Genomic DNA, 12797 nt, shown 5'->3' with positions numbered 1-12797 from the left:
GAGGCAGACCTGAACTGCAGGGTTTGGACTTCCCCAGAGTTCAGAGGAGGAAGGTGTTTGGATTTGTGCCCATCACTGGAATTCCCATTAGGACACAGAGACAAAGAGCGGCACATCCCTCCTCAGGCTACCCAGGGTTTAACGTTGTGCAGGGCTCTATCAGCGTTCGTCAATGCATAGTAGACCCAGGAGTGACGGAAGGTCCCTAAACGTGGGGGGCCACCAGTGTCCGAACTGTGACCCCGCCTCCCCTGTGCCACCCCTCCCCCCTGAGGCCCTGCTCCCTCAGCGCCCCTCCCTCCCGAGCTCCCGGCCTGCGCCGCCCATTCCCCTAACACCCCACCCTCATGCCACCCCTTTCCCCCAAGACCCAGCTCCTGTGCTGCCTCTTCCCCCCCAGACCCTACCCTCTTCCCCATTGCTCACCCTTGTGGCCAGTAAAAAGTGGGAGGGAATAGCTTCCCACTTTTAAAGGTGTGGGGGGGGGGCATGGCCCTCTGCCCCCCCCCCCCATTCCGGTGACACTGGTAGCACCACACCTGCAAGATGGAATTTTCCACTGTGCTAAGCCAGCAAGGAACCTAATTCTCATTGACTTTCATAGGCAACTGGACACAAAGCTGCCTTTTGTGCCTTTGAAAATCTCCCCCACGGTGTGACTGATTCCATTAGCTATGTGCTGCACGATACTGTTGATCTGCATACAACTTAAAGTCGAGTTCCCAGAGATTTACTGAAACCCTCTGAACTTTGCTTGTCCGTGCGAGCCCCTGAAACCCCTTAGTCTAGAGGTCCAACAGGAGAGGGGGGCTCTTTGCTAATTTTCAGGGAACCACGGCACAGGAAATAATTTCCCTTTCTTTCAACATGTTGGTTGTAAAATTTCTCCTCATTGTTTTACTTTTTGGCAGAGTGATGATGTATCCAAGGTGACCAAGGCAGCTAAAATAGTGGAGCGGATGGTCAATCAGAATACCTTTGATGACATTGCACAAGGTACGGGACTTTCATTCACACTCAGATGTCAGTTCTGTGGAAGAGACCGGCACACTGTTGTGATGAGGGTGGTGAAAGCTCCTTTGAGAATGCAGGCTGTGGGTTTTCAAAGCAGCCTAGGAAAGTTCTATTCAGTGGTATTTGGGTGCCTAACACTCTGACTCCATGGGAAAGCCCAGCTGTAATCAATTACAATTGACCAGTCTGTGCATCAAGTCCTTGATCAGTACCATGTTGCTGATCACTTCCTTAGAGAAGTCAGAGGCTACTCACCGTTATCAACTCTGTGGCCACACCTGGCATAATGACTCCCATGGAATCATCACCTGTGCATGGAGAGGAAGAGGATTGGTGAGATATGTAACTGAGAAGAATCCCTGTTTGCTCTTCAGGATGGCTGTGCAATGTTGATCCTTTCCAGGGTCACCATGACAAAGTGCAATAGTTCATGGAATGTTACGTCAAGCCATGTCAGTCCATGTAACAGAGAAATCTGCATGAAAGGCCACCTCTAATAGGCTGCCCTTTTGCCCTAAGTGACCACTTTAAGTGGCCCAAAGGTTGCCAATACTGTACCGTTTTGGTCACTCCTTATTTAAAATCCACAAGCTAGATTCAGCCCAAAATGAGACAGACCCCCTTCAGCTGACAGAAGCCAGGACACAGCCCTCCCAGTAATGGAAAATCTGCGTCGGGGAGTATGAGGGCAGTATAAGACACCCACAGTATTGCTTCCACAGGCGTGGGCACAGCCAGCCCACATAGTCCCCAGCATAGCACTGGCCTGGGAAGGTTTATGGCCAGGACACGTGGAGAATTTACTGATTCTATATATACCTCATGTAGCCTCTCCTTTGGAGCCCTGAGGTCAATTTAAAGCTTCCCCTCCCTGGCAGAGACCCCAAGTGAGGGCATTTTATTCTAATGCCTAATGGTTAGGCAGGGAGATGTGAGTCCGGACTCCTGGGTTTTATTTCTAGCTCTGCCGGTGAATAATTCGGTGACCTTGGGCAAATCGCTTACCTGTCCAGAGCCTCAATTCCATCATCAGGAAAGTGAGGCTAATCATGTTTCTCTGCCTCCCAGGGATACTGTGAGGACAGATGAATTATGAGAGTTTGTAAAAGGCTCTGTGATCCTCAGCGCGAAAGCACCTCAGAAGTGCCAAGGATTATTATGTATTCGTACCGCAAGTAAAACATTGCAATATGCAGGTGTTACATCTTCATAACCCTAGAAAGATTACAACAGGGAATCTGGGGAAGCATTTTCTGGTGGAGTTAAATTTTGTCTTGATTCAAAGAGGAGATCTGCTGCTAACAGGAGGGTGCTATCTATATAGTGGGCCAGATTCTCAGCTGGTGTAACTCACCAGAGCTTCATTGACTTCTATGGAGGCACAGCTGAGGATCCCGCCCATTGCCTTGCCGATCACTGTAGGCTCTCCTACATGTCCCTGTGGCGTGGGGAGTTCTGTGCATGTAGGTATTGGGAGAGCACTCCACAATTTACTGTTGCTGTCTACCCACCTCCAAAGTGACCTGCATATAATAATGATACCTAGCTTTTATACAGTGCTTGTTATCAGCAGATCTCAAAGTGCTTTTACAAAGGAGGTCAGTATAATTATCCCCATTTTACAGATGGGTAAACTGAGGCACAGAGGTGCAATGACTTGCCCAAGGTCAGCCAATGGTAGCCAGGAGTAGAACCCAGGTCTCCCGAGTCCCAGGTTGACACTAACCAGTGGGCAAGCACGGTGCTTCACAAGATGCAGGAAGGCAAGATCACAGCCCAAAGATGCTTGCTATGTAAGGGTCCAGTTCTGTGTGTTCAGTGGGAGATGAGAATGCTTAGCAGCTCACAGAATTGGGCCCTAAGTTAGACAGAGTCAGCACAGTGTTTAAGGACCAGGCTGAGGAAGGCAGCAGAGTGCCAGAATAGAGGTGGAAAGCTAGGTGAAAGAACTGAGGTGTTTGGTACTGTGGTCTTGGGCCTGTATAAAAGAAGGTGGCAGAGAGAGGCTCCAGACATAAATGTGCCATGAAAAAAGGCACAAAGTCCCAACAGAGAGTACGTGATCTTTAAGGAGCGAGAAGTGGGCCGAGTGCAGGCCGCAGAAGAAGGATGTCAGATCAGAGAAATGAGATGTAGGCAGGAGCAGATCTGGGAACTTGCAGAAAGAAAACAGCCCAGCCAAGTCCATTCATTTATAAGGCACGCGCTGCTCCAAGCAGGCTGGGACTTAGGCAGCCATTCAGCAGGCACTGAGTTGTTTGATCCTCACTGGAATATGTCCCATGCTTTGCGTCGAGTTCCCTGAACAGGTGAGTTTCCTTTCATGGTGCAGGCACTGATAGTCTGAGCTGCCTGTACAAAGCAGCTGTACAAGCCCATCCACTATGCCTGCTTACAACAGGGAACAGAGGCCACTGGGACAGATTCCACACCTTGTCCGTTCTAACGGTGCCCCTCTCTCTTCCCACTCAAATCACTCCTGACACCCATCTGTACGGTGACATTCACAAGAATGGTGTTGGCGGATGTGGGATGGCGTTAATAGAACTTGCATTATCAGGACATGGCTGATCAGCACCTGCGCACCTTATTTGGTGGTGGTTCTCCTTTTCCACAAATAAATAACAAAACATTAGTCTGTGTCGCCAATCTCCCGATGAGATCATCGATGGCTCTATAGTTTCCAAAAGAAAATGAGCCAGTGTGACCCAGGGCCTGAGCCACTGTACTTGCAACTTAGGAGACCAGGCTCTATTCCCAGCTCTGCCACTGACCTGCTATGTGACCTTGAGCAAACCATTTCCCCTCCCACCCATTTATTAGGGTTGCCAACTTTCTAATCACACAAAACTGAACAGCCTTGCCCTGCCTCTTCCCCATGGCCCCACCCCTACCCCACCCCTTATCTGAGGCCTTGCCCACACTCACTCCATCCTTCCTCCCTCCATCGTTTGCTCTCCCCCACCCACACTTATGTTCACCGGGCTGGGGCAGGGGGTTGGGGTGTGGGGTGTATGTGTGTAGGGTGCGGGCTCCGAGAGGGAGTTTGGGTGTGGCAGGGGGCTCAGGGTTGGGGCAGGGGGTTGGGATGCAGGAAGGGGTGCAGGCTTTGGGAGGGAGTTAGGGTGTGGGAGGGGGTTCCGACCTGGGGCAGGGCGTTCAGGGTTTACCTCAGGTGGCTCCCGAAAGTGGCCGGCATGTCTGGCTCCTAGCTGGAGGGGGCAGGGGGCTTTGTGCGCTGCCTGCACCCGCAGACACCGCGCCCGCGGCTCCCACTGGCCGGGAATTGCAGCCAATGGGAGCTGTGGAGCTGGCAGTCAGGGCGAGGGCAGTGTGCAGAGTCCCCGTGGCCACCCCTGTGCCTAGGAGCTGGACATATTGGCTGCTTCCAGGAGCCACATAGAGCTAGGGCAGGCAGGGAGCCTGCATTAGCCCGACTGCGCCGCTGACCACACTTTTAGCGGCTTGGTCAGCAGTGCTGACCAGAGCCCCCAGGATCCCTTTTCGACCGGGCAGGGACCATCTCTTGCTCTGTGTGCGTACAGCATCTAGCACTGCGTGGCCCTGACCTCACTTAGGGACTCCAGGCACTACGGGGATACAAACAATAAATCTCGGGCATGAGCAGTGCCTTAGGCACAAGCTCTGAACATGGCGGTGCCTACTCTTGAGCTAGGGGAGAGGAATGATCTTATTCTCCACCCGCAGGCACTGGTTACAGGCAGGCCCCTTTTGAATGCGCTGGTATTCGTTTCCTCTCCTTTTAGATTTTAAATATTTTGAGGATCCCGCGGATGAATACAGAGACCAGGAGGGGACTCTCCTTCCACTGTGGAAGTTTCAGTATGACAAAGCCAAGAGGCTTGCAGTCACTGCCATCTGCTGGTGAGTTTATTTGTTGCAGATTTTATCTCCTAAATCCTTGGGCAAGAATGGAATGAAATGACATGCGATCTTGCAAGCCAGCGTCCCTGTGAATTGTCATAACGTGGAAGTGTAGCTCCGTTATTATGGCAAGAAGCCCAACATTTTGTATAAAAACATTCTGAATGCTTTCTCTGGGAACACTGTTTGTTTGGAATAATTCAATTCAACGATTATTCGTTGGTGGTAGATAACCATGCCAGGTGCTGGTTTATGGACCAGCTGGCACCTGCTGTGGTACTGAATGTGCCAGGCACCTGCTCGGATTCCATTGCCCTTCAGTGGAAGATGAGTACGCTGCTGACTTAGTGTGGAGCACCAGGGCAAAGAGGTTAAATAAATGGAACAAATAAGAGTCCCTTCCCCTGAGAATTGTAAAACCAGATTGGACAGATCTCTGGAGAACATACAGGAAGAGTCAGTCCTGCACTGGCCTAGGGAGAGGTAGGAAAAGAACTATATGAAGGCAGAGGCTTTGGTCTGTGCACAGAAAAAAAAGAGCAGTATGAAGTGCCGATTCAATTGCATGTTCCAGTTAGGTAACTGCATGTGCAAAAGGATAAGTGAGACACTTAGGATATGTCTACACTGCAGTTAAAAACCCACAGTTGGCCTGTGCAGATGACTTGGGTTTGCAGAACTCAGGCTAAGGAGCTGTTCAATCGCAGTGTAGACAGTCAGGCTCAGGCTCGAGCCCAGACTCTAGGACCCTGCTAGGTGGGAGGGTCCCAGAGCTCAGGCTGCAGCCTGAGCCTGAACATCTACTCTGCAGTTAAACAGCCCCTTAGCCTGAGCGCTCCCCCTCCCCAACCCCCCGAGACTGAGTCAGTGGGCATGTGCCTAATTGCAGGATAGACCAACCCTCCGTCTCTGTTCCAGGCCAGCACTTTTAAGCAGATATTGTACATTAAGCATGTATTTTAAGCACGGTCCTGAGTAGAGATGCTTTCCTGAATCGGAGCCCTAAGTAACTATTTCTATAGGTAATGGTTGTAGTTGTACATCGCAGAGGGCCTGACCCAATCTAGCACTGGGCCCTGTTGCTGTCCCAGTTTACCTTCTTCCTTGTCAATCCAAAACATCACCACTGATAGTTTCAGATTAACTTTCCCTTTCTGGGGTCTCATTTACTGACATACAATAATACTCAGCTTCTCTTCCCCAGGCCTAATTCATCTTTTTAATTGATAACAGGTGTCAGCCTACACATAGCCTCCCTCTGTGCTCAAAAGTCTTTAGAATTCTTTACCAGGGCTTCACCTTCAATAAATACTAAGTAAGAGAGAACAATAGACTTGTAAGATATGTCCCAGGTATGGATTTGTGTTTTTCAAATCTTTTGTAGTGACAGTGGATCTAATGGTTAGAGCAGGGAAGTCTGGATCCTGGGTTTTATTCTTAAAGAGTGCAAATTATCATTTACTGTCATTATTATGAGTCAAAATGGAGAGATAAAGAAAGAAGCATTAAAAGGCAACTAATACTAAAAGGATAAGAAAACATGATTTAACTGAATATAAAATTAACCTGTGGAATTCACTGCCACATGACATAATTGAGGCAAATAGCTTAGTAAATTGCAAAGAAGGATTAGTTATTAAAGCTTTCTATATCAAAAAGTAGAGTATTGGCAGGTCAGTCCTCATGCTTCAGGGAATAAACTAATCACCAGCTGGGACAGGAAGGAACTTCCCTCTCTGGTCTGTGTGTATGATCTTTGTGGACTTGAAGAAGGCATATGATCGTGTTCCAAGAGAATTTGTTTGGTGGAGTTTGTGACAGAGAGGTGTGCTGGAAGGATAGGTCTATCTTATGCAGGTATATATGATGGAATGTCTACTGTAGTTAAAACCAAATGGGGCTACAGCAGAGGATTTCTAGTAAACATTGCCTTGCACCCGGGGTCAGCATTGAGCTCTTTTTTGTTTGCAGCTGGCTTGGATGTGATTAGGGAGAATATACGAAGGGAGCTGCCTTGGAATACGCTGCTCCGTGATGCCATAGTGATATGTGCAAAGATTATGAGACCCTGCAAGCCAACTCTGAAGAGTGGCAAGACAGTTTTGCGCACCTGGGACTCAAGAGTGAATGTTGGTAAGCCTGAGGCTTTGATAACTGAAGTAGCAGGACCCACTATAAAGGATATTACAGGCAGAGAGCTTAGAATGGTGAAAAAATGTAAATACCTAGGCTCAGTGGTTGGTGACAATGGTGCCCTTCTGAGTGATGCCTGATAGCATACCAAAGCTGCTTGGTGCAAATGGTGGGAGCTGATCTCAGTTTTCTATGATTAAAAAGGTGCCAATAAAGTTAAAAGGGAGAATGTATCAAACTGTAATTTGACCCATCCTAATGTACGGAACAGAAACTTGGCCAGCCACGAGACGAGAAACCAGCGTGCTCTCCACCATGGAAATGAAGATATTGAACTGGTCAAATGGTTGGACGCTCTGTAACAGGAAACAAAATGAGGTTGTGTGGAGAGTAATGTGGGTTGCCCCAATTGGAGACAAGTTGATGGAGGCTAGGCTACATGGCCAGGGGCAAGACCAGCAGAGATATGAGAGCTATTTTGGAAGGATGGCTCTTGCAATGATCGTGGATGGAAAACAAGCAAGGGGGAGGCCAAAGACTCGGTACATGGACCAGATATCAACGGTCCGCACACAGACCAATTTGCATGACAGCCTGGCATACAATCATGAGTTTTGGAAGAAGGCTGTAAAAGTCACTGAGCCTGAATAGGCAAGTGGCAAAGAAGACAAAAGCTGTGTGAATGATCTTACGTTATGGAACTTATGTGCCTTCCTCTGAATCACCCATTATTGGCCAATGCCAGACAAGATAAGTGAGTGGGTGGACCCTTGTTCTGATATGGTTTGGTAGTTCCTATGCTTCTGTATCCACAATGGTGGAAACTGAGACTTCTTCTCTCTTCCTCTAAGATATAGGGTTTTTTAAAAAGTATATTTTCAGTGATTGTGAAATGTACAAGGCAGGGAGCCCTGGAGACTGAAATCTTATTGTTGTCATCTTTGACGTAGCCCTTCCTTATCCACTCCATGTGTTGCCATCATCCTCTGTTGTCTGAGTCCACGCATAGGTCTTGATCCTGTAAAAAATTAGGCATATGCAAAGCTTTAGTCACATGCGTAAGTGTTTGCAGGATCAAGCCATAGACTGTCGGCTCTTTTGGGCGGTAATCTGGCTTTATTCTGTGAAGCCCATGCACATCTGTTGAGTTAGATAATTAATAATTCATACTCTGTTACATTTACTTTCTTGTTACAGGAATCCGAAGTACAAGGATCTGTTTGCAGTGGGACATGGCTCTTGTAAGTTACAAATTAAACAATATAATTCAGCGACCTAAAAGGGACATTTCCAGGTTAAATAAGAAGATATAATTTAAAAATATTGCACTACTATAGATGTGTTTACCACGATTGCCCACACCATCATGATGGTTAGAAAGCTGGAATGCTGGCCCCAATTTTCTCATCCCTGTGTTACTAGCCTCACTTTAGATCATAAAAAGAAAAGGAGTACTTGTGGCACCTTAGAGACTAACAAAGAATACAGACTCACACAGCTGCTAGTCTGAAACCTGACTTTAGATCATGCAAATCTAATTTTTTTTTAAAAATCAAACAAATTCAAGCCATTTTGCTGCTCTTTTATTGTTTGCATTTCATTCAATTTGTACAACAAAAGTAGGCTGGTCAGTTTCCCTTTTGTTTTAGCAGACTTTTTAGTCAGTTTCACTAATTGGTTTTCATGTACTAGCACACTCATGCCCCAGTCTGCACCGTCCGTCCGTGTTGCAAACACCCTAGAGAATGCCAGAAACCAAACAGAAGTCTGTTTTCATTGAAATGGCTGCGGTGCAGTTGTTATCTACAATAGGGTAGCAGCTTAAAACAAAGCCATTGTCAACAAATGTTGCCCTCTAAACAGTTCCCTGAGGGTGCCATGCTCTGAAACCTGTTATCTTTGAATAACCCCACTATCTATATCAGCAGCCTTGCATGATGATTAGGTTTTCCTCCTTCATGTTAACTCTCTGTCATTGAAAAAGAAACAACCCCCTCTCTGCTGTATTTTGAAATTCTATTGACTTGTACTCTGCCTCTCTCGGGGAGTAAATAGGCGGACAGGGGGCCAAATCCAGATCGCCAGATGCTTTTGAATGGACCCCAAAATATTTTTATTTACTTATTATTATTATCATCATCATTATTTATTATTATTTTCTCTGGAATCTGGACCTTAACTAGACCTTGCCCAAGAAATTTGGATCTTGCCAAAAAATAATTGACTGCCTTGTCTGGGCTGGGTGATGCTGTTGCTGAAGAGTCTCTATAGAAATATCCTCTTCCACCCTGCCACCCACCCACTCCTCCAGTTTGAACTTGAATTCTTACTATAGCAAACAGCTCTTTCATTCTGCATGGAATTCTCACAGACCAGGGTCAGGTCTTTCCATAGAAATACTGGCCAGAAGGAGTTCCTGGGTGTAGCAGGAGCCCTACACTAGTTTTCCTGGGATCATTCTGTGAGGCATCAATCTGTGACTCACGGGACACCTGATTCTGGGAAATGGCTCTGGGAGGCTCCTCTAATGCAGAATGGTCAGCAGTGTAACCCAGAACCCTGCAAGTGCTGGCTTTGAAGTCCTCTGTGGGTCTGCTTCTTTCCCTTGCAGCCTGGTTTCAGTATAGCCATGGTGCCACAGCTCCTTCCCTGGCTCTTCAGGGAGGGATAGCTCAGTGGTTTGAGCATTGGCCTGCTAAACCCAGGGTTGTGAGTTCAATCCTTGAGGGGGCCAGTTAGAGATCTGGGGCCAAAATTGGGGATTGGTCCTGCTTTGAGCAGGGGGTTGGACAAGATGATCTTCTGAGGTCCCTTCCAACCCTGATATTCTATGATTCTAAGAGAAGAGTGGTGCCCACAGCAGGAGGGGAAGTCAGAAGATCCAGTGCATTCCCTAAGTAGTTGTTTTTGTTTTTCCAGAGAGCTGGGGGGAGGGTGTGCCAGACAACACAAGAATGTCCCTCTAGCCCCACTCCTGGCATCCCTCCTGCCCTTGGTCTGCTCCTTCCCTATCCACTGATCTCTGACTCTGCAGAGGGGCTGGGATAAGGAGAACAAAGCCCATCCCCTCACTGCAGGAAGCAGGAAGTTTGCATCATGGGACCCTTCACACTGATACTGTGGATGAGGTGATCTGGCTCAGTTTGTATGCTGCTGGAGCTGCCAAAGGATTCCTCCCATCTCCTCTCTATCTAGATATTTTTTCTCTCCTTTCTCACTATTTTTATTTATATATTTGTTTGTTTTTAAATTTAAAAAGCTGATTGTACAGTATGGCATTACCAGCTCTCCATTCGGCTTTGGAAACAAACAAACAAACAAAAAATTAAACTAAAAGCGGCAGCTGCTGCTGAAGTTAAACACTATCTGGAAATTACAGATGGCAGGGATAGTAATTGCAGGTTTTGGAAAGTGAAACAGAATTCACAGGTGTAGTGACCTAGCTACAAATACCACGTCTGTGACTGCCTGCCACTTCATTTGCTAAATACGGCCTTGTAAATTTAAGCTGTATCTGTAAATGTTGACAGTGTAATTCAGGCTGATGAAGTTAGAATCCATTGTGAACATTCTTTGCTGATGAAACAGGGTTTGTTTCAGTTGGACAGACACAAATCAGTTAAGAATCATATTGTGATGCTCTGTACCTTCGGGGAACACCCCCATTTTCATCTTTATAAAATGATTGTGTGGTATCCAATGCAAGGTTTGTCATGTTGGGTGTCTTCGGAAGGCTCATGATGCACTGAGCATGGTTGTTACAGTGAAGTTATAATAATTGTTACAGTAATGTTATAGGCTATAATTTCATGTATATAATTATGAGGCTGAAAATGTATCCTCATGGCTTAAAGCAAGCCCATGCAAAAACTCACCAAGAACAGAGAGGCAGTTCACACCTCATCAGGGCATGGATGGGACAAACCCAGCCCAGCCTCACAGGAACAAAAGACGCTGGCCTAGGTGGCAACAAAAGAATCTGTTAGGCTCTCGAGTGAGACACCCCCTTCCTTTGGGCAGTCTGGGGCTGTGATGAGGTAATGCTCACCTGACTCTGAAGGGTGGGGGGCAAAGCCAAGAAGGAAGAAAGTACATGTTAAAAGGGAGAGATGTTTGCCATGCTCTTCCTCTCTCTTCTACCTCCATCTTCAGACTACACACCAAACGACTGAAGCGCTGATCAAAGGGGAGAGCCTGGCTGAAAAGCAACCAGCCAGCCTGTGGTGAGAAGCATCTAAGTTTGTAAGATCAGCCTAGAATGCGTTTTGCTTTTATTTCATTTGACCAAATCTGACTTGTTATGATTTGACTTATAATCACTTAAAATTTATCTTTATAGTTAATAAATCTGTTTGTTTATTCTACCTGAAGCAGTGCGTTTGGTTTGAAGCCTGTCAGAGACTCTCCTTGGGATAATGAGCCTGGTACATATCAATTTCTTTGCTAAACTGAGGAACTCATATAAGCTTGCAGCATCCAGCGGGCATAGCTGGACACTGCAAGATGGAGGTTCCTAGGGTTGTGTCTGGGACCGCAGATATTGACTAGTGTCATTTGGTTGCAAGTAGCTGGGAGCATTGCATTCCAAAACCTGTGCGTGAACAGTGGGGTTCTCACAGCAGAGCAGGGTAAGGCTGGCTCCCAGAGTCAAGGATTGGAGAGACCTAGCAGATCACTGGTCCAGATAACACCAGAGGGGAATGTCACACATATATTAAATTTAAGGCTCCCTTATCTTATTAATACTACATTGGATTAATAAAACTGAAAGAATTTGACAGTCTGATTTACTTTATGCTACTTCTTCTCTTAGTTTTAACCCTGTACTTCCCTCAGCTCTGACAACAGACCAGTCAGTTTCTCTAAATTTCACATTCTGTTTCTCCTGTGCTAGCAGGGCAGTGCCAACACGGCAAGGGAATATTTTTCCTTTCAAAATAAGCTCTGTCTATTAAAAGCCACGGAAATGATCCTCTTGCTCTTGGTTTGCGCAGAAGCCCAAAGAGACCTGACAAGATCTCTTTAATTCAGCAAGTACCAGCTCACATGTGAAAGGTCAGATGGGGACCAGCCTTTGCAAAAAGGTGGGTGGGTAGGAGTGGATAAAGAGACTGCTCACCTTGTACTGCCAGCACAAGAGCCTGTCATGATCATAGTCCCTGTGCTCAGAAGAGTGCAGGGACTGACAGCTACCAAGGTACGCTCCCAGCCATAGGCGCTGACTTTCTAATGTGCTGGGGGTACTTTCCCTGGCTCCACCCCATGCCCTGCCCCCACTCCACCCCCTTCCCTCAAGATCACTTATACGGAGGACAGATCACTGATAGAGAGCGCTAGGGATTGCTTGGTAAGCTGGCCATGAGCTGACAATGTGCATTTGGATATGGACAGGTGTAAAAGTATACATCTAGGAACAAAGTATGTCGGCTATGCTTATAGGAGACGGAACCCTGACATGGGAAGAAGTGATTCTGAAAAAGGATTTAGTGGTCAGAAGGGACAAGCAAGTGAACCTGAGCTCCCAGAGCGATCCTGTGGCAAAAAGGGCTATTGTGATACTTGGATGTATAAACAGGAATGTTGAGTAGGAGTAGAGAGATTTACCTCTTTATTTGGCACTGGTGCAACTGTTGCTGGAATACTGTGTCCAGTTCTGGTGCCCACACTTCAAGAAGAGCATTGAAAATTGGAGAGGGTTCAGAGAAGACCCACAAGAATGAATAAAGGATTAGAAAACATCTCTTACAGTGTGAGACTCATGGAGC

The 12797-nt window shown here is 46.9% G+C and overlaps 1 protein-coding gene across 3 annotated transcripts in view; it reads left to right on the top strand.

Annotated features, from left to right (window-relative positions):
* Positions 1-12797, top strand: part of DNAI1 (dynein axonemal intermediate chain 1) — a 259683-nt gene that overhangs the window by 67771 nt on the left and 179115 nt on the right. For all 3 annotated transcript variants that reach the window (XM_048851944.2, XM_048851946.2, XM_048851945.2), the window contains exons 10-12: positions 912-996; positions 4782-4899; positions 8230-8273. In XM_048851944.2, coding sequence (XP_048707901.2) covers positions 912-996; positions 4782-4899; positions 8230-8273 — 247 coding nt within the window. The remainder of the gene's footprint in view (positions 1-911; positions 997-4781; positions 4900-8229; positions 8274-12797) is intronic.

The sequence above is a fragment of the Caretta caretta genome, chromosome 5 (genome assembly GCF_965140235.1).
Source record: "Caretta caretta isolate rCarCar2 chromosome 5, rCarCar1.hap1, whole genome shotgun sequence".
NCBI lineage: Eukaryota > Metazoa > Chordata > Testudines > Cheloniidae > Caretta > Caretta caretta.
This window is presented reverse-complemented; position numbering and strand designations above follow the sequence as displayed.